General features: G+C 37.7%; 1 protein-coding gene across 1 annotated transcript in view; it reads right to left on the reverse strand.

Moving 5' to 3' along the window:
• Positions 1–23805, reverse strand: part of LOC140136152 (E3 ubiquitin-protein ligase AMFR-like) — a 49185-nt gene that overhangs the window by 24572 nt on the left and 808 nt on the right. The window contains exons 2-4 of the mRNA XM_072157857.1: positions 20761–21229; positions 18326–18418; positions 13355–13519 (exon numbers count right to left, since the gene is read on the reverse strand). Of these exons, the coding sequence (XP_072013958.1) occupies positions 13355–13519; positions 18326–18418; positions 20761–21081 (579 nt within the window). The 5' untranslated portion in view covers positions 21082–21229. The remainder of the gene's footprint in view (positions 1–13354; positions 13520–18325; positions 18419–20760; positions 21230–23805) is intronic.

The following is a 23805-nucleotide window of genomic DNA, read 5'->3' on the forward strand; positions in this document are numbered from 1 at the left end:
ATTGTTGAATAATGAAACAAAATGTTTAATTTCTCTTTACAGAGATGCCACTTGGCAATGTCAAAATTTCTTGAAAAACATGGAAAAATCCTGAAAATGCACTTTTCCCTATCTTTTTGCTTTTGCATAGGAAGAGTAGAGCAAAAATTTCCTGAAATTGGTTAATTTTCTTCGAAATTTCCTGAAATCAGGAAATTTCCTTAAAAGTTGCATCTGTGTCTTTAGGAATTGTGTGAAATATAAACCTACAAATGTTTTAATTATTTTTGTTATTTGTTTGTTTCGTTCTTGTTCATTTTATTACTTGGGCTTGATTTGCCAACAACTTGGACAAATTCAAAACAACAAAGTGGAAAAAATAAACAAGCTTACTGTATTCAATTAAAAATTTTAATTTCTACTAAATAAATGTTAATTTTTTGAGTTTCTACAGATTTCCTCTCTAAATAACCGAGTACGTTAACCAGTACATTAGGCAAAATATTTTCCATGCAAATTGCTTCTCACATTCATTGCTTTGTTTGGAAATTGACAGGATGCAACCAGGAAAAGATGTGCAAAATAAATGGAAATGTTTATATAAAAAAATTAAAAGGTCACTTGGGGGATATGATTAGAAAGGAAAGGATGTGAGTAAGATTGTGTAAGAAGAAAAAATACAAATAGTAAAAATAACAAGAGAGCGCAGTTGCACAGGTGCATTTTGACATTTACACATAATGAACATAATGGAGTTCATTCTTTAAATCATGGAAATCGTGAACAAAATAAACAATTCAAACATTTGGCTATTCCAGTTGAAATCCCCACTACCCCTGTGGAAGATTTTGGAAATATCTTCCACAGGGGGAGTATATTTTTCAAATGTAATTAGTCAGGGTTAATCATTTTGAATCTCATACTCCCCCTGTATTATGGCTTTACCTTTATCTTCCACAACTGGAGTGAGTATTTCAAATGGAAGATACCCAATTGTCTATTCTATTCAAAACTCTTACTCCCTCTGTGGAAGACTTTAGCTAAATCTTCCACAGGGGGAGTGTGGATTTTAAATGGAATAGCCCATTTGTGGATGTGTCTGCCATTTGAATGCAATAATGTCTGTTTGATGGGTACCCATGGGAACGCAACATAACACCAGTGCGCTCTTGTAAACGCCTACATGTTGCATTGAATAAGATCATCTTGAGCACTCTGTCTGCCTAGTACAACTTATTCACACATTATTTTGTCAAAGCTATCTTCAGAACCACTTTTGGAAAAAGAAATTTTTAAATGACACATTTCTGGTGCTTGAAACATTACTTTTGTACATGCAATTGCTTTTAATGTGCCAACCAAAGTATAATACCATGCTGACATTATAAAAATCTGTTTGAAGTACATCTTTCTGAGTGCAATTCTGTGGCGATCAGGCATGAGAATGATCATCCATGAAAAAACCTGAAAAGTTTGAACAAGCCTGAAAAAGTGCATGAAATGAGGCTAAAAAGGCCAAAAACTGGCTGAAAGTAAAAGAAAGTGCGGAAATTTGGACCACAAAAAAGCAGGAAATCCTGCAAAAGCAGGAATATTCTCATGCCTGGGCGATGTAGACTTCAAAAGAGAGAGAGAGTGGGCATCTTCTCTTTAAATCAAATGGCACTATGTTTTCAGTTTAAAAAAAGAGTAAACATGACTACACTTGACGAATATAGAATTGGTGGGTGGGGGGGCAATTTAGAAAGACATTCAAAGGTATTTTAACCAATTTCAAAGTTTTTAAAAAGTTTTACAATTTTCTATTTGTTTGTTTGTTCTGCTTGAGTTAAAGGTCCACTATTGAGATCTACTACTTTTTCAATGATGCACTTTTTCTAGTTATCCACACTTGATCATAATCCTTTTTTCCCGAAACATATATTTTAAAATTTAAAGCCCTACAGCTATCTTCATAACAAGTCCTCTCAGCTATCTTCAGCAGATAGCTTAGTAAAATTTACATTTTGCTGCTAAAATTGAAGCATATTGTGCTTTGTCACAAATGACCAAATCTGCAAGAAAGGTCATGCACTCAAACACTATGTTGCCTAGGTTTCCAATGGTACAAAAATCTCAACTTTTTTTGAGAAAAGTGGGGGGATGCAGCTGTGAATTATGAAGTGCCCCTTTAATTCAAGTAGAGTTTTTTATAAAATGTTTTTCATCTATATTTACAGGGCCTCCAAGAATAGCAGTGCTTTTACACTGAAGGAGCTACATTGTACCCTGTATAAAGAAAGTTGAAATAAATAATATGCAGCGTCTGATAATCAACGCTTCACTTAGGGTTGATCAGATACATTAAAAACATCTTCTTAAATGAAAAAATGAACGTAATAAGTGGAATTTGGAAAGATGTTCTTTTTACAGCGCTTTGAGTCCTCTAAGATCTGGAGAAAGGCGCTTTATAAATCCAAAATTTATTTATTTATTTATTTATTATTTATATATCAAAATGTCTATTATTTAGGAAAAAAATCACTAAAAATGTTTGAATCATGTATTGCATAGGCCATGCACGTGCCTAGAACTAGGCCATGCATGTGACATCTGCCACCCATTATCATTTCTTAATAAAGACAATCCCAAATCAAGTTGTTACACGAACGTTCCACAAAACAGATAAAGGCAAAAAGCAATTAGTTTTGTTTTTAGGAAAAAGCTATAAGCTTCAGATGATTGAGTTGTAGTTTATGTTTATTGTCTGTTAGTTAGTTCCGCATTGAGTTTAAAATTATGCCAAATCTTCTGAGATCAACCTCTTTTTGGAGGAAGCACTTGTCCAAACTTGAGAATACTCTTTGTATTACTACAAGTCTTAACAGCTATCTTCAGTAGATAGCACAGTAAAATTAACCATTTTTCTCTCAAATAGAAGCACTGTCAAACTTCAGGAAAGTAAATTTTGATTCCAATACCCACAAATGATAAACTGTAGCTACTTTTATGCTTTAAATTTTGGATCTTTAAAACTTAAACTTAAAATACAAAAACAAATTACATGTAACTCTTTTTAAAGAATTGTAACTTGATTCTACTGTAATTATTACCTGTCACACACAAAACAGCAAAAGTTTACCATTATTTTTAACAACTCTTCCTATACCTTTGTACAGGAGCCAAGAGCTGCCAAGCATTGTTAATCCGTGATGAATCCACAGTCCAGTAGCGTATACGTGAACGCAAGGTTACACATACGCGTTACGCATGAGCGCGTGTCTGGAATGTATGCGTAAACATGAACGAGATCTCTTTGGCAGTAGCAGCTAAATACCGCGATTTTCTTGTAAGGTTGAGCAGCAATGACAAACAGACATTCCGAATGGAAGAATCATGTGAATTGGATATCTTTAGCATGTTTCGTTGTTGAAAGGGATTCAATCATGTTTCACCGTTGTTCATCACCGATTAACAACTCGCGTCCGGCGCATCTGCGTAAACCACTCAGACGACGCGGATGCATCGTTGTTAATCGGTGAACAACAGTGAAACATGATTGAATCCCTAAATAACATATAAAAATAACGACTTGCTTTACATTCTGTTCTACTGTCTAAATTTGCCAGTATGCCGCAGATAAAAAGAGGCAAAAAAAAAAAAAAGCAAAAAAAAAAAAAAAAAAGGCACACACACGCAAAACACATGCAATCTTGAAACATCTAAATGGCTCACAATAAGTCAAACTCAATCAAGCTACACATTTAAAATAATTGTTATTGAACGGTTCTATTTCGCGTTGCTCACAGATAGGTTAAAATTATCACTTGTTCAGAGAAAACCTTTCCCATCATAACACATTTACTCCAAGTACCATAAAATTTGACCCCCATTTAAACGATGATACACGCAACACTTCCAGCAAGTGTCATCACACGTTACTAATGCACATAATGTACCATCTATCTTTGCACAAAATTGGAGCTGGCTGTCGAGTCACGCTATATTTCTTGCCACTTGGGACTGACCTTTTGAAGCCAGAGTGAGAGATATTAAATACAAATTAACAAGCTATGAATTATGTCGTTGTTGGTAATATTTATGTCATATTTGTTTTCGCAATTTTAAATGTACTGCTTTATAATCATAAATGAGCATAAAACCAATTCTTTGTACCAGAGTGCAGAAATACTGATTTTAAAGAAATGTTTGAGTCTGGTGTGTAATATGGGGATGGTCACCCAGCCTTTATAGACTATGACATTATCGGCTGATTACTATGATAATCTTTTAAAATATTATTCTCAGAGGGTGGAGGAGTGGTGGGCCACAGGGTGGGGGTAGGTGGTATCTATGTTGTTGACCTATAATACAATTACTCTGTTAGTGTCCACAAATTACTCTTGCTACCCTCAGAGGAGGTGTGGAGATGGGATGGGCTGCACCAGTGCAATAACTATGTGAACCAGGCTACAAAATTCAAGGACTCCACCAAGGCCATGGCTTATGGCGCCAATAAACTTGGCCTTGATGCCCTCAATACTGAAGCATTTTCCGGTATACCATGGCCTTTGCTCACTGGTCTTGAAAATTAGTGCCCTTGAAACATGAATTTGAAGGTTTGATGTGAACACCAGTCCTATAGGGGGATATTTAGGGACAAGGTGTCAATTTGATATGCACTCCTTTGATTGTCCATTGGAAAAAAAATAGGAGAAAAATTAATTTATAAAAATGTTAGATCTATAAAGATTTCATCAGCAACAAAAAAAAAATTCAATATATATGTGCACGCTCATATTGCTTAGATATATGTAACCACCACATGACTGCCAAGGGTGTCAGAAAAATCAAAGGACTTATTTGCAATGCAATGCGACTATCATAAAGAATACACAGAGAGCAGAATGTCAAATGTTTTATAGTGGCCTATGGGGAAATACAATATATGCCAGAGGTTGCGAATATACATGTTTTGTATCTCATCTCTTTGAGACAAACCGCAAGTTTAAGAATCATCTCCCAGCATGCCTATCATCAGCATTATATAAGGGTCTTTTATTAACCTGCTGGGAAAGGGCATTTTACTAGGGGTGTGTGACTATTGGGGAGTGTGTGTGCCTCAGTGTTTGCCTGCAAACGAGGACAGCACAAGACTTTTCGCATTTAAACTGTGGACCTACCTGTAAACGAGCACAGTCCTTGGTTTGTGGAGGTATGCAGTAGATAGCAATTGCATTAAATGCATTTTAGATATATGTCAGCTATTGTGCAGGGGAAAGGGAAAGAAGAAATCTGGTACCCCAGGATTCGAACCTCAAACCCCTCGCTTGCCACGCAGAAGATTACCGACCTGTAGCCACAGGGGTTATGCTGGCCCAGGGAGAGATACCCTGCGTATATATGACTTAGGCTGTTTGCATCATCGCATCGCATGTAATGTATGCAAGCGCAGTGCTTGTATTAATTAGTGAGCTTAAGTGAGGCTCAGTTGGGTTAGGGTTAATCATACTTTCGTTGTAGATTTAGCAATGCATTGTGGTATGGTGAATAATAGTCCTCTTTGATACAAACCACTGCATATGCTGTCTGGCTTGTTTGAATACTGCATATGCTATTGTCAATAGGATATAAAGTGCTACTACCCATGTCATTTGGAAATTATCTAGTGCAAATGAAATAAATAATCTTATTATATTATGAATTATCAGACAGATGCATGCAAGATTTTACAATAAAAATGGGCTTTAAGGTAATACACTATTTTAAAGTGTTGCGATTTGGTAGTTCACAACATCTTGCAAGGGGAAAGAGCTTTGGCAAAATTGCATTGCTCATTTCCTTGCGGCGTGTAGAAGAATTCAAATATCACAGAAATAATTTTGTAGGTCCTGTGGTTCTTGAGTTATGTTGTAAAGAGGGCTGAAACAACAACACTTTTGTAAAATGTACATAACTCATTAACAACAATAAATTAAGCAAGTTTTCAAATTATTTAATTTGTAGAATGAACTTTTGCAAAACACCAAGGTGTTATTTGTCAATAATTTATTGATCTAGAGAATGAAAATCAATTTTTTGGTTGCTTCGACCAACAACACCTCGTCTACCCTTAAAGGTCTTGATTTCCATTCACTCAACTGAAGCCAAACAATTTTCCTGGGTAGACACTGATTCCTCCAAACAGATAAGATTCCCCTGACTGGAGGACTACATTTTGGAAGCAGGTTTGCCCCTGACCATTTTGCACATGCCACTGTTATCAAACATCACAAGTTTTTTTCTCAGTGAGTGTAAAAATAAGGCTACGCAAATTACCTTTTGTGTTCATGCTTATCATACCACATAAATGTACTTATTGAAATGAAATGGGAGATAATTCATGAAAAAATCAAAAACTTCAAAATAAATTTGGGCATGCTACCACCACTCTTCTCTGCAACCACATCCACAATTGACACTATAGTTTATCTGCCCTGAATAACATTGTACAACTGGTTTCAACAGTCAACACAGACCCTACATGTAGAAAGATGTGGATTGAATTTTCATTTCTTATTCTAAATACATGTTATAACAAGAAAACATATTCAAGCCAATAATTGAAATCATATCACATATCGTCTAATCGTATCAAATAACCATCTCTCTTTACTACAACTGATACTTACACTTTTTACAGGTAAGCCCATGGCATGGTAATGCACAGTACATACACCATGGACCACAATGGCCTCATCTCAATGGCATAGTTCAATAACCTCAATTAAACAATCATAGTGAAAAATTTGACTTCAAGTTGCAGAGTGTGAGTTTTTGTACCAAAATTTTCAGAGATCATTCAATGAATATACAAATGTATTGGGTTTAAAAAACTGTGCCCTGATAGATGAGCATGTTGTGGATCCTTATGATATCTAACAATATTGTGAGGCAATCAACTCTAAATCTGTTATCGGTAAGGTTCTAAACTTTGATGTTTGATTACGTGTCTGCAGTTATTGCATTATGATCCAGCAGTACCTAAATTTTGCTTCACAAAAAAGAAATTAAGCTACATGTATAAAATGTACTTTGGAATTCTCATGGACTAAGACTTGACTGCTAACTGCCATCTCAGTTGACCTGTATGAAAACTCAGACATGTGATCCTGGCTGCAAAAGTTATTCAAGATGAAGGCTGATAAGGGTACTGTATTTTGACATACTCCCAAATGCTGCATCCCAGAATGATGCTATGTACATGAAACATCTATGTATTATTACATGCAGCCCACTAATCATTGCATCCTGATTCCAGAAAAATACAGCACTCATTTTTGGGATTAACCCTAACAACCAAAAATCTTACAAAATCTTACGATGAAAAATTCTGCGCATGCATGAATCCCAGGGTCTCGATGACGCAATCACCCTAAGTGTTATATGCAAGACGGAATTGCTGGCTGGGCAGCAATAACCCGTGTAGCTACCGGTCCGTGATGGTGTGCTTGGCATGCGGGGGGTCAAAGGTTCGAATAACGGGGATGCCAAGACAAAAATTCTTCTTCTCCTTGACTTTTTCGGATCTTCTTTGACTTCCGATCCCAAAAAGCAGGGTTCAGTGTTAGGGTTAACTAAGATGTATTTTTCCAGATTAGAGTCTATATTAACCCTAACACCCAAAAATCTTACGATGAAAAATTCTGAAAAACTTGAGGCAAAGAGTAGGGATGTTTAGACTACCATAAATCCACATTTGTAAGCATTTTCAAACTACCATTCTTTACTACAATGACGTTATATATTTGTTAAAGAAGCATGCATTTTAACAGAATACAGTGCGATTTGCACGCCCATGGCTAACAATCTAGTGAATCGGGTCAAGTGCGATAGCTACATCACCTTGTGTGGACAAACTATTATGTCTGTAGAACGTGCATGGCTGCCATATGCAGAGGACATTATCTACATACGTATATGGTTCTCTAGGATTCAAGAAATGACATTGGGCAGCTATAGATTATTCTGGCATGACCACATCTTCCTTGTAAGGTGCTCAAGTCAGTACAACATGTAGTGAGCATGCAGTATTTACTAATTGTCTGTGGTCCAAAGCAAACAAGTATCTCTCTCCTTTTACAAACATGCATCGGGCAAAAAACATCGACCAGGCTATTCCGTCTGGTCAGGGCTAAAGGGTTTGCAATCAATTTGTCCAGGCTATATTGGTTGTTTTTGCAATACCAGAGGGTAATACGTTTTGAGATATCATGCAATCATACGCTACATCTGGGTTATAAAAACAAAACGAGTCAAAAAGCATCAATTGTTCATTGATTTTATTGACTTGGTAACCTGACAAGTTCTTTTTGTAAATTGTTATGGAATAGGCTCATATACACAGGAGGATATGCATTTTTTTTAAAGAATCCATGGACAGGCACGTATGGACATAGATTTCAAAATGAATTGTTTATCCACATGAATCTCCCTTTTTTGTATAAAAATGTACGACCCCCATATATTCATGGCTCCCAGTATATTTATGATCCCTGATTCTGAAGAAAATAACTACCCCCTTACACAAATTACTAAATTTTAATTGTACGCAGATGCAGTTGGACAAAACTTTAACAGCCATATTATCAGATCAGGGTAATAATACCTGGCTGTTTATGCCCTGGTCATCATGGGAGAACAGTGTCCTGACATTGAATGATTCAACCAGGTTAACCCATGGTTAACCCCATGAGAACTACCTGCCGATTGGCCAAAAAGAAGTTTTCATTATTAATTGGCCCAATCAGCAACATTATTAGAATACTTTCACCATGCAAAAAAATGGTGGGGTGAATTATTTGCAAAGCTCCATTCTGATTGGTGATTAAAATGAAGATATCATGTAATTGACCAATCAGAGGCAATGTTAGATCGGCAGGTATTGCTCAGGGATTAAACCAGAAAGAAACCAGCAAACAAAAAACATATCTCAATTCTGCCATTCACCTGGCACTGGGTCAAACCATTCTTTTTTTAGAATGCTAATGCGTGCATGAAATGATAGCTGTAGGGTTATTACAGCCAAAGTCCTGTCCGTGTTCCAATTATAACACTCACTATATATACCACAATGGCCTCATCCTAATGGCATAGTTCAATAACCTCAATTGAACAATCATAGTGCAAAATTTGACCTTAAATTGCAGAGTATGAGTTTTGTACCCAATTTTCCAAAGGTCATTCAATGAATATGCAAATGTATTGGGTTAAAGAACTGTACCTTGATAGATGAGCATGTTGTGGATCATAGTGACTCAGTGTCAGACATTTGAAATGATGATACCATGGAGAAATCATTTCAATTGCATTTTGGAAATACTTCAAAATAATAAGTCCAGAGGAAAAAAAAGGTTAGCATGGATGGTTTGAGGTGATATCATTAATATCTGTATGTGACTGCAATTGTTTCAATCTTTCCAGAAAGGGGTTTCTTGCTACTTTTGCCTGTGAACACTCAAAGTCCAAAAATTAGCCTATTTCAAACAAGCTATATTCTTGGAGGAACACTTTTGTGTAAAAAACCCTTCAGGCCAGCCAGCCGGCTCTCAGCAGCCATGGCGATTGCCTTCCAAAATAAGAATACTGTACCTTTCTTTATAATTTCATTACATTCATTTGATGTATCATATTCATTTCATTAAGCGCCTATGCCTCAATAAGCACCCATCCAACTAAATTTCAATTGGCAAAATGCAGCATAATAATACACCCACCTACATGTTGTTGTAATCTGTGTGTTAAGCTTTCGAATTCGGCAAACAAAAAACAGTGATTGATTAAATCATGTTGAGATGCTTTTAATATTTTATAGGCACTATATTTCAAATGTTGAGTACATAATTAACTGTTGACCACTGAATTTCAATTTCAAAAAAAGAAGTACCGCAAGATTCCAGGCACTTTCAGCACTTACGATAAGGAGATAATCTTATGGCTTCTGATGGACATGATGTGACCGATAATAAAGTAATAAGTCACATGTTATTATGCTCTTTCGGCACTTCCTCCCTTCTTGATAATAGCCAATATCACAACAGCCACTGAGTAAAGTGTTTCAGTGATGGGCGAGTGTTAGAATACGGTATGTGTGAAGTGGCACTGCCTGCCCGACCTATATTTTGTTCACACCACTTGGGAAATTGGGAAAAGGAGAGAGTCAGTCTATCAACTGTTGCTTCCATGTATAACATGACTCAGGAGGGGGCACTCATGAAATATATTGTGCATAAACATGACCAAAAACATTAGTGTAAAGGAGTGTTTTTGTGGCACGGCAAATATGATAACTTTTGTTACGCATTTAGGGTTTGAAAAACACAAGATTTTCAAGAAAAAGTGTTGACTTCCTATCTTTTTCAAGTGTTCTAGGGTAGCTTTTCAAAATGTTACAAATTGATAGAGAAAAAAAAGGAATATTTTCCACAAAAAAGTTAACTTGTGGGACCCATTCCCATTCCTTTTTTCACATGTTGCTCATTTTACATGCTACACTAATGTTGAAAACCTCATCAAAATTTAACTAATATTTTTCTGGATATAAATTACTAAAAACAATAATATGCAACATTTGCCAACCTGACTGAACATAAATTTTTCATAACTTTATCAAAATAAATATAAATGAAATAAAATGATATACTTTTCAAAGACCAGGGAAATATTTAAAATTAATTTATCAAATTGTCTCTATCAAATGCTTACAAAACAAAATAGCCAATTATATTAATACTGTCACTGATCAAGTCCTTTTAAGATTTGAACAGGTTTGAAATATAAAATAACATCAATGTCTCCTATCTCAAATTATTTTATTTTAAAATTTTATAGGGAAAATATGACACTGGGAAAAAGGATCACACATAAACAAAATTCTATGAATGAAACCCACATATGTTGGCTCAAGGGGTTACACCTGGTTACAATTGTGCAGTGGTTGGGGGATGGAATTTCCTCTCCCTGTAGACAAGCTCAAAGGTGCAAGATAATTGTCAATTATGGCATACCGCATTGGACTCATTTTAGGGCATGGAGCAGGTACATGGATGATGTTGTTATCCTAAGAGTTCACCTCAATGCCTTATTCGGTGCCTCGGATGAAATCAGATTGACAGTGGGGATTGGAGAGCTACATGAAGGGGTCTAAATTGTGAATCTGATGAATTACCATAACTACATTCCATTAAGACTGCCATATTAAAACTTTGCATGCTAACACAAAGTCAAAAATGAAAGATTGCTTTCTTGTAAAAATATATAGCAAAACTTCTTCACCTGCACAAAATTTATACTGATATTGCCCTCGTAACTATCAAAATACATTTTAAAAGTGTACAGATGTGAGAAATTCAGTTAAAATTGTATCATCTTGTAGCCTACAGCTAGTAATTTAATACCCATGTTCACACAGGGTTAAAAAGTGGGCCTCTCGTAATATTTAGCTTACTTTTTTCCCTTCTGACTGAGATACTGTTCTATTGTACTATACGTTAAGTCAAGTAGACAGGAACATGGTTAATATCCTGACTAGAAGCTTTAAGCTGACCATAGAGTGAACCGGACGGATGGACGGACTTTGTGGGGCTCTTGGTCAACAAGTAAGTATGTACTTGCATTGTTTTATATTGTATTGTTTTATATCATGTTAATATCCTGGCTAAATGTAGAAATTTAAGCTGACCATACAGTGAACTGGACGGATGGACGGACTTGTGGGGCTCTTGGTCAACAAGTAAGTATGTACTTGCATTGTTTTATATTGTATTGTTTTATATCATGTTAATATCCTGGCTAAATGTAGAAATTTAAGCTGACCATACAGTGAACTGGACGGATGGACGGACTTTTTGGGGCTCTTGGTCAACAAGTAAGAATGTACTTGCATTGTTTTATATTGTATTGTTTTATATCATGTTAATATCCTGGTTACATGTCGAAGCTTAAGCTGACCATAGAGTGAACCGGATGGACAGATGGACAGAGTTGTGGGGCTCTTGGTCACTAAGTATGTTATGTACTACTTATTGTTTTATTTAATATATTATATTTGGGGAAAATTGGAGATTTGTGGGATTTAAGTGTTGTTTTATACTCTTCCTGATTGATTTGTGGATATGCTAACTTATTGCTAAAGTGGTGTTATAAAATGGTGAAATCAAGAGATTGGTCCACATTAATTCATTAATTAATTTTAAAAAAAAAGGGGGTGGGGGAATTGAAGTCATTAAAATTGTCATTAGGCATTTTTCCATATTTGGAAAATATTGGCAAAAAGAAGGAAGAAAACAACAGTGTTGAAATAAAATTTAAAGTTCCATACAGTTGCATGTTTCAGCTAAATTTTGCCTGTTGTTGCAAAAGTCAATTTTCCATTTTCTACTGGGAATACTGTAAAATTTCTTGGTTTTCCGTAAAACTTCGGGCTCTAGTGTATACACATTACAAATCCCTATTAAACATACCCACTGACAAAATACTTTAGCCATAGGCTACATACCAACGTACATGTAGATACAACACCTATACTCATACAGGCATACACCAGCACACAACCCCCACCCACCCTACTTGTAAATATCTCCAAACGAGGACCCCATTCTGCATATTTAATCCTATTTAACTGACTCACACACCCGTTTTTTAATCGTCACACACACCAGACAACTTACTATCGAACCGTGGGTCCATCCTGAACCCCCTATAGGTGGATCCATTAAATGCATTTTTTGATGTCCTGGTTATATCCAGCAGACCGAGGACATCCATGGTCTGAGGCATGTCCTCGTTTGTGATGTGCGTATCCATATGTAGGTCCTACCAACCTACCTACCTACCAACCAACCTACACAAATCTGTCCTTGTAGAGCGTAGCACGCCATAGCACAGACACAACACACAAGACATGTATACATGCGTTTGCCTTGCATTACTTCTGAGGACTCCAACATAACAACACACGAGGACCGTGTGCATAACGAGGACCTAAATACACATCCTCGCTACGGAAACCTAATTAAACAGCGAAAAATTAGGTCTTATACCCTACTACACTCTCTGATAGCTGAAGTCCTCGCAGCGTTAACCGGCTTGATACTTATTCGGTTTTACCGACTTTATTAGGGCTTGACAGGAAACACCGACACACCGAGTAATATTAGTAAGGCAAGTAGGGGGTACCCACCCCACCAAATCAACCAACACACAAACACAAAGTCATACTTACATATTCAAATCTGTCTTTGCAGAGTTGAGTAAAAGTGAAGAGAAAGCCCAGTGCAGAATACCAAGCGACCCACAGCACACAGACACGTACACCCCCCCAACATCAACCCACAAACAAACACAAATTCATACTTACATATTCAAATCTGTCTTTGCAGAGTTGAGTAAAAGTGAAGAGAAAGCCCAGTGCAGAATACCAAGCGACCCACAGCACCATTTCCTCCAACGTCTGAACATTCAGCACCCCAAATATCACAATGAATTTATAGAAGGAATAATTCCATAGCTTGTCTCGTAAATGCTGAAATAAAAATATAAAACACAAATTTCTTAATTACATGTCATTTGGTTATTATTATTATTGTTATCACAGACTCTGGCAAGTTTTTATGGTAGTAAATAACAAACAAGAGCACCAATGGTACTGTGGCTCTACGCTTCTTTGGTGGGAAAGCGATTGTTCTTGAAGTCGAATGCGCAACAGGTTGGTAGCTGACCCCTAGGTGACACCAGATGACCCCGAAATGACCTTCCAAAAATTTGACCCCAAATGTTGACTGTACCCACCAAGTTTCATGCCCATACGACAGTTTTGCTCATTTGACCTCAGATGACCCCTGGATGACCTCAGTTGACCTTGACCCACTAACCAATACAAACTTGTTCTGCCTGGGGTCAAGATGCACCCACCAAGTTTGAGGAACATGCTACCCCACAAAATTTGGCTCCAAATGTTGACTGTACCCAGTTTCATGTCCATACGACAGTTTTTAGTAATTTGACCTCAGATATCCCCTGGTTGACCCCCGGATAACCTGAAATGACCTTCCAAAAATTTGACTCCAAATGTTGACTGTACCCACCAAGTTTCATGCCCATACGACAGTTTTAGTAATTTGACCTCAGATGACCCCTGGGTGACCTCGAATGACCCCGAAATGACCATCCGAAAATTTAACTCTAAATGTTGACTGTACCTACCAAGTTTCATGCCCATATGACAGTTTTTAGTAATTTGATCTCAGATAACCCCTGGGTGACCTTGGATGACCTTGAATTGACCTTCCATAAATTTGACTCTACATGATGACTGTACCCAACAAGTTTCATGCCAATACGACAGTTTTTAGCAATTTGACTTCAGATGACCCATGGGTGACCTTGAATGACCCTGAAATGACCTTCTGAAAATTTGACTCTAAATGTTGACTGTACCCACCAAGTTTCATGTCCATATACAAGTTTTTAGTGATTTGACCTCAGATGACCCTTTGGTGACCTCGGATGACCCTGAAATGACCTTTCGAAAATTTGCCTCTTAATGTTGACTGTACCCACCAAGTTTCATGCCCATACGACAGTTTTTAGTAATTTGACCTCAGATGACCCCTGGATGACCTTGGTTGACCCCGATATGACCTCCCAAAATTTGACTCTAAATGTTGACTGTACCCACCAAGTTTCATGCCCATACGACAGTTTTAGTAATTTAACCTCAGATGACCTCGGGTGACCTTGACCCACGAAACAATACACACTTGTTTTGTCTGGGGTCAAGATGCACCCACCCACCAAGTTTGAAGAATGTGTGACCCCCAGTCTCTGAGAAAATAGGTTTTCGCCTGTAATGCACAAATTATGCAAATTAAGTATTTCATTTCCATACTTTGTGCTCAAAATCGAATCAGGTCGAGACCCTCTAGTCATGCTACCCCCCCTACTAAGTTACATCATCATAGCGCAAAGGGTTCTTATGGATCCCCATATACAGCTCCACAAGGCGGATTTCTTCAGATTTCCAACCATATTTGTAGAAGTGTTCCGCATAAATTATGCAAATTAACAACTAAATGCACATAATCTTTGCCACATAACTAACCAGGTGATCAGCAGGTGTGTATCGCTCCCAGGGGTAGCGCTAGAACTAAACACTCCAGTGTACGCAGGGACCCCCGAACTTGCAGAAAATTAAAAAGTAGGGGGTCCGGAGTAGAGTTTGGCGAGTCCGATTTGCACAAATGCAGCCTAAATATGCCTGCAATAGCGCTAGATTGAAAAAACTGGGGATCTGCAGGGACCCCTGAACTTGCAGAAAATTTAAAAATACTGAGGTGGTCCGAACTCTATTTTGGTGGGTCCGGGACCCCAAAAAGCAACCTAGCGCTATACCCCTGATCGCTCCTGCCACCAGGTTTCGCTACTATGCGCCCAACGGATCTTCAGATCTTGCTATCAATTTATGCTGATTTTCGCATTCACCGAAAACATATGGTTACGGAGCAAACTTGGATATGCTTCCTCCCACCAATTAACGTCCCCGCAGGTCTTACGGTTCCCCAGTTACAGCTCCAGACGGACACACGCCCTCCCCCACACACACGGACAGACAGAAATAGTGATTAGGCCTACTAAGGCCCATCCTGAACGAGGTATCAGTACATGAGACCAGATATAAACATAGTTCAGACGAGACAAAAATCAAACCCTCACTCTTTTGCAGTGTTTGTATCCAAAGCTTATGCTTACATTTACAACAAATGTTACTTTATCAAATTCGGAAGACTGAACAGTCACTTCCGGGTCCATTTTATCACTATCTGCACCATTGATCCATTTCAGAATCCGAATTGATGCAGAATTTATCCTCATCTAACAAATACTCATGATTTTCTTCTTCATCTGAAACATTTGCGACATTATTTGCACACTACGACTTTCGCCATTAGAATTGTTTATTGTGAACACATGTGCGAATGGTAGAGGGCTGACATCCTGAATTACGTCATGCTCATCACTCTCTACACAGCCGCTGTGGTTCCGGTCCCTTCACTTCTAGTCATAGTGTGGAGCGAGCGGACCAAAGCGGCTGGTGTAGAGACTGAAAATTATATTCATTCCTGATTCATTCATAAAATTCACGGCGCGTCAATTCTACTATGGGTGACGCTGCATTTAATTGAAAACAGCAGCAAATTAATTTCCGACATTTTCTTTCGAGATTTATGAAGAAAATATGAATGTTTTTCAACAGATCATCAAATTACTTTATTATATATATATTTTTTCAATTGGTAGCGTTACACACACGCTTTATATATTGCTCCCACGCTTTTTAGAAACCCACCATTTATTCCACAAAATTTTAACCCCCACCCTTTTTACAGATTTTCAGAATTCCCAACCCCACGCTGGTAGAAAGCGTGCCGGACAAACAATGCCAGCTGTGACCTTCGCTGGCGAGACGTTGTTTTCAGGGTTGTCAAACCCGCGATTTGGTAACCCAATTGGGCGACTTTTGAAGATTTTAACCGGGACAATTTCCTGCCCCATAGAATACAAAGGGTAAAGAAAAAAATTGGGCGACTTTTCGATTATTTGATTCGGGCTGAATTTTTTTTTTTTTTTTGGTTATTTAGCGTTAATTTAACTAAATTACTACGCCACTGGTCTCTAAATATTTTGAAGTGTTGTCCCATGGTGACGAAACTCCCGAGAACTCAATAAACAATCTGCACAAAGGAATCATCCAATCACGATTCTAGCCACGTGAGATCACCGCAAAAATTCATGATAAAAGGTCACTTTCCCAAAGAAAAATAGTGCAATCCGTCAATTCCGCCATGATCTCGCAAACTTAAATTACTCAGATCAAAATAATCTCTAGCGCATACAGGGAACCAAGCAAAACGATAGAAATGACTTGTTTCTCGTGACGACTTTTGACTTTTCTCACTTCAAAATAAGTACTTTCCCCACCCCAAATTCACCTCTAAAGGAGTGCAATCGATTGAAAAATAACTCAGCAAAGCTTAGAACCCAATTTGATATCTAAATATCACACACAAAAAAAAGCCTTAGTATAAAAAAGCAGCGCCGGAAGTTGCCGAAAAATGAGGTAAAATATGGCTACCATCGAGCTGGACTCCTTAGGCCCATTAGCTACGCTAAGAGCCAAAGATCAACATCTTGTACTTTTTGAACCAAAATTTTACTTTTCGACACTACGGCTATAATGATATTGTACTTTTTGAACTAACACTTTACTTTTCCACCCTGGAGCTATGATATTGGTGGCACCATGTATATCAACTTTCAAGTTGCAAAATTGTCTTCATGACACTTTCAGCCGGGATTTTGATTTTTAGTTCTGTAGGTTGCTCACAACACAGAGGAGAATTATATGGTCCCGTGTCACAACCTGGGGTACCTTTGTGTTACATAGTAAAAAAATGAAATGGTTCAAACATTTTACCTACACATCTCATTTGAAGTGGTTCATCCTCCTGAGCATTTTGACAACTTTTTTATGGAAATCGGTTAAAAAATGAGAGAGTGCAGGCAAAAACAATCACAAAGTAGGGAGGATGTAACCCCACCTCTTTTTTCCACATTTACAATCATTCTGAGCAAGTATTGGTCTTTTAAATGTACTTTTGTATTTATTTACTTGGTTTAGACGTCTGGGGGTTCATTTAGACATTTTTTACTAGATTCAAATTTTAATGGGGTTTTAAATCAAATTTACGATATGAATCCCTCCCCCTAATCCTCCTCCACCTAATCCTCAGCCACCCTTGGCACATTTCATGCCAAACGTCATAAGAAAATAATTAAAACATATTTTAAAACAGGATAAAAACATGAGTAATATAGAATAAATTAGCCTCAATTTAAGACCTAATTGAATCTTCTAAGTGAAGGAATACTCAAGAGACATTGTTTTGAAATCCAAGCTGCACATCAAAATGTAACAAAGCCACCTTTTTGAGTACCCCAGTATGTGACACAGGATCATATAATAACTTTTGTGTGAAAACATGCAGATTTGTCCAATTTTGAACAGGAAATCAATGATGTATAGTTTGATCAGCTCGTAATAGGCGGGATATGTTAGGCTTTTACCACTATACCAAAAAGTAGCCCCATGTTAAAAATTCTATTAGTTGACCTGTCTGGTCTATATTTTGTGTGTTACAGAAATGTTTTACCGGTTTACCGCGCTGCTTGCAGTGAAGTGCAAGTGGCATGATGAAGCAGCAAGCAGCAGAAAGTATGAAACCAGCATTATATTACAGAACTTCATTGATATTGAGGTTTGTTAACTTACCTGTCTTTCACTGGCTCTTAGCTGACCAAAGATGATGTGTTGCAGTAGTTTACCAACCATGATGAGAAGACAGTAGGACATGTTGATGATAGCCTGTTAACAGGATTAAAAATAACCAGTGAATGTGTGTAAAACAAACATATATCTAATAAATGCCCCTGGGAACGTGATATTTTCAAAAAAAAAGGAGGGGGGGGGGGGTATTTCACTGTGCACGTCCCAGACAAACAAAACCAAACAGACAAAAAACAGCCGACTGACAACAAAATATAGGTCCTATAGTCCTATCAATGCCCTGACAGGAACCTATATGGCCATTTCTATCATACACTGCACATTTTCACAGAGAGCCAAATATTGGTACCTAAGTATCAGGGCACTGTTGGCACTATACAATCAGCGTGTTTATACTGAGCGTACGGCTTTTTGACCCGCTATTTTCCGGGCACAAAATACCGATCACAATCCGGCCACCGTTACCCAGCTTGTTTCTACTGAGATCAGAAAGCCGTGTCTCGCACGATGCACGGCATTTTTTCCTGACCAGAAGTACGGAAAACAGATTTGACGGTTGTATCCTAAATTTAAATGTCTATGCATGGCAGCTCATGGCATATGACCTACAATCACAATTTAGTGTTTTCGTAAAATACAAATTGCATTAATTTACCAGTGGATCTAGTAATTGGCTATTATGATAATTAATTTACAGCCAAAATATAACCAACTCCTTAACTATAAAGAAGTAGGCCTAGACTAAGTAAAGTCATATCCATTTTACTTCATCAAGTTCATGCGAGTCACACATCATGCCAGTGTATAAAGAAGGAACCTACTACATTATAGGCCTAGGCTAGACTACACAAGTAGAAAATAAATCACGTTATTTTTGCAACACGCATGACCTCGACCCGGCAACCGGCACGTTTCTACTGCGCGGATTACACGCTTTGACCCGGCATGATCCACCTCAAGAGGTGGATCTCGAAAGGCGAGCACATGACCCGGCATGACACAGCAACCGATTACCCAGATCGTTTCTACTGGGCTTGTTACCCGGTATGACCCGGTACGGCATGGCACGGAATTTGGCCCTCAGTAGAAACACGCAGATTGTAGGACCAAACTATAAAATTTGAGTTACTTACACAGGGTCAAAATGTAATTGTGCAGGGCAAGAAACAATCTTGATTTGCCCACAGCAACTTCACATAAATCACTTGATTCTTACCAATTTTCTCCAACATAGCCGTCAAAAATATATGATAATCAACTTTGATTCATGAGTAAGATTTGATCTTTCCCTTGAGAAGTCCTTTTGAGAGGGCTGAGTTTTCAGAACTCTAGCGAGTGCCATCTTCAGAGCAACTAAATAAACATGATGATGTGCCTTACATGTATATACATGTAAATGTCAATGGGACATGTAAAAGTGATTGACAAGTGTCAATAAGTCAATAAGTAAAACCTCCTGTGCGGAGAAACAAACAAGCTAATTAACTTGGTCATCTCCCACTCGGTCCTTTTGAATAATCTATTCCATTCAGGAGGAATGTCCACTCCTTTGTCCCTATTGAAAATACTAAGATGTTGGACATGAACACCAAGTGGTCTGAAAGGAAATTCATGGAAGCTTGGCATATCCATTCCACTCCAGACAATTTCAAAGATCAATTCTACCTAGAGTACCAAGTAATTTCAAATCGAACTTTGATTCATGCACACTTTTTTAAATGAAATCAATTCACAGATTACAATGAAATTTCAACCCTTTCTCAATCATTTATCAAGTACCGTAGTAGTTCTGAACAAGAAAAAATAATGGGTAAATAAACCATATAATGAGAGTACTTTGTCCTTCAAAGTGGGTGTTAAGCTATCCGTCCTGTATACAGAGAGTGATACCTGTACACATATCTCCCACTCAGTTTAGAAACGAGTAAGGTGCTAACCCTGGACTGTCCCAATCTATCCTGGTATTGTTTAGAAATCCAACATACCCCTACTAAGGACTTTGAGCTTGTGTGACTTTCTTGTGGTCTTTTTATGTAATACACATCTTGTGTGTCTTTTTTTTTCATCTTATGTATCTATTTTTACATCTTGTGTGACTTTTTTTGTGTATCTGTCTGTAGACTGTAGTGTGTTTTTGCTTATGTGGCCTTTTTCAATACCTTTAAAATTACCTCTATACCCCCCCCCCCCACCTCTGAAAGACCCTACTTCTGTTGCTAGACACACAAGTATAAAATGACACAGAAGATGCAATCCTGCAGAAAAAAAAGACACGTAAGTACATGTAAACATAATCTACAGACATGATACATGCACGCTTGGCCCTGTCTGAGGCAGTCCATTTGTGATGACAAATCAAAATAAGGATACACAAGTTTGTAATAATTGTAAATAATTATGCTAAGTTAATACAGGCTTACCAGCACAGACCAAATGTCCACCATCATCACTTTGAAGAGTTTAAAAGCATGACTATCATCCGGCTGAATACCCAGCATATACAAAGTCTCATTCACAGTCTCCTCTTGGTACTGTGGAGGCACTTGGCCCTCATTCAAGTCTGCATCTGGAGTCAAGTGAAGTTCACTCAGAGGGGGCTGGTCGCCAGCAGCCATGGCCTGCTCCACCGTTGCCAGCATGTGTCTTGCTTGTAATATGCACCATGATAGGGATAAGAAGCTGAGTGTAAAATAGACTGACAGTGGTGGCAGGGTAGGCGGTTGTAACACTAACACTGGCATGGTGACAACAGGTGGTTTATTTCGGTTTTCAGAAAAGCGGCAAATTCAAATGATGATCTGTTCTATTGCTGATAGATTTCTTTCAAAATGTAGACGCTTCGCTGAGGATCGACGTATCTTGCGTATCATGTGACCGTTTTGTACGAACCTGAAAAATAGAATACGAAATATTATAGAGGCATTAAAAAATCTATGTACGCCAATCCCATGCTTGAATCTTGATGCAAAATAAGGGGCTGTGCAATAATTATGTGTACCCCGAGGAGGTGAATTCTAAAAGTGGTCTGCCAAAAATCGCTTGCTCCTACTCCTCCCTCCTTTGGCCGTGCCAAAAAATCTTTGCCCACACCCTAAAATTCACCACCAGGGGGTATACATAATTATTGCACCACCCCTAACTTGATAAAGAACATTACATAAAAAGTCCATTTAATTAATAATGCTTTAAGATTTTGTTGTCATTCACCAAACAATAAAGGGGGCACATGGTCCATGTTGACATGTTTGATTCCAAAGGGATCAACATGTCTCGGGCCTGGAGAAGCTCACTGATCAATAGTTCCAGTAACTGAAACTCGTCATACCTAGAGTTACAGTGCACTCTATTGTTATCTATTTCACAAATAAGAAACATCATAATATGTGGGCTCATTTTTGGGCTCTAAGGATGTAGCTGAGGAACTCTCTCAAGGACAGTTTGGGCATGCACTGATGATTTTAATCCCATTGTACCAGGGTTTGGGTGTGCTTGGATGATTTTAATCCCACTGTACTAGTCTATACTCACAAAGTTGAGGTAATTGATCAACATTGATCTCATCTTTTGGGTGGGTTCAAAATTCCCAGGGTTGGCAAAACCTGCAATCTTCATGGGAGTAATTTACTTAGTGCAAAAGTGGTCAAAATATTGCTCTGCAAAATGTCTTGATTTTCATGATTTGGATTTATCATATTGAGCAGCATTCTACTTGTGATGTTTCTGCACTGTGTAGAGAGGGTCTACAGCATCTCTGAGGTAAAACTGACAAATACAAGGTCTTGTCTTGTCTTGTACGTTACTACTCAACGCTCCAGTTGAAGCTAATCAAGTTGGAGCCACACGAGTAGGTTGGTGGGCGTGCTTGCGAATGATGGTTTATTTGAGGTAGTGGTTGGTTACTGCTTCTTTGAAGTTGCTTGGATCTTGAATATATATCTGTAAGTTACTCTGGTAGGTATATTTCTTGATGCTTGAAGTTTGGATTTCTTAAACGTACAGTGCATCCCTATGTACCGCTGCAAGACTTCAGGTCAGATGTCATTATGTTTATGATAAAGATTGAAGTCTTGCTGGCAGGACTAACTGATCAACAGACCTGTGCATATACAGGGTGTATCAAAATGATTGGTACCGGGCTATGTGACATTTTCAAAAATATATCAAAAATATAAAATTGCTAATTAATATAGTTTTTGTACTATAAATAGAAAGGGGCATATGTTAACTTATTGATCTATTAATCTGAAGTTGATAGGTTTATGCATCTGGGAGCTATTGTCATTTAAACGAAGATCGGCGTAATCATGGTTTGACTTACACAATACAAGATGAATAGGTTCACTGCTTGAACCATTTATTGCATACATACTCTTCAATATCTCATATACATAACATAAAATTGCTTTACACATGCTTTTAGAAAGATAGTTCCTGAAGTCCCTGCCTTACGACTCTGGCAGTGTGGGGTGAAGCCCTATCTTGAAAGAACTTAACAACTTGGATGGGTCCATACTGTAACTGCCCATATCAAATTTTGAAGCATTGCAAGTTATAGCATATTTGCATGGGATACGCCTTGCTCTTAGAAACTGTTTCCTAGATCTTCCCTGCACTTCTCCGCAGCTTCGTGTCGACCAGCTATTCTTAACTGAATACACACTGAAGTGTGGAATACTGTGGAGTCATTCCAATAACTTTTAGCAGGTCTAAACTAACCTACACTGTCTACAGTCTATAGCCATTCTGCCACACCATCTACTTAGTAATCTCAAAAATACAATTTAAATTACCGCCCTGGATGGTGTTGATACACAAACTTCTTTCACCCCACCTAACTTATTCAAGTCAATAATATTACTCTCAAGCAATAAATATTGATTATTACATTAATATATTATTATGAATGTAGAAATAGGCAAGGAAAATATTAAACATTTCCATGATTTTCAACATGTCATCCTCACAAGGTATTTGCAGTAAAATAGAGCTTTGAAAATGGTGCGCTACTGATCCAGCGTTACGATGAAAAGTGTTAAAACAGCTACTTTCCTTTAGAATCATGTAACTACTGAATAGAATGTGCTATCTTTATGATCTAAAATTCTCAGAGAAGATAAAACTACTATAATTACAAATGTTTAAACAATTAACCCCAAACTGGCACAAAAAATAGTTAAAAAATTCGGCAAAAAATGAAAAGTCTTCGGTACCAATCATTTTGATACACCCTGTAGCACACCACTTTGACCATGTTGCTTCAAGTCTCAACTAGCTGTTGTCCATTAACACCAATTATATTACACTTTACAGGGAGCGGAAATACACAAAATTTGTTTTATGACCTTTGTTAACATTCTTTTGTCATGAGCAACAACTTTATTAATGTAAAGTCTTTCAATTCGCTGCAATCACTATTGCTGTGAAAAGTATTATGCAAAAGCGACGAGCAATGCATCACAAAATGA

Source organism: Amphiura filiformis, chromosome 16, assembly GCF_039555335.1.
Source record: "Amphiura filiformis chromosome 16, Afil_fr2py, whole genome shotgun sequence".
Lineage (NCBI taxonomy): Eukaryota > Metazoa > Echinodermata > Ophiuroidea > Amphilepidida > Amphiuridae > Amphiura > Amphiura filiformis.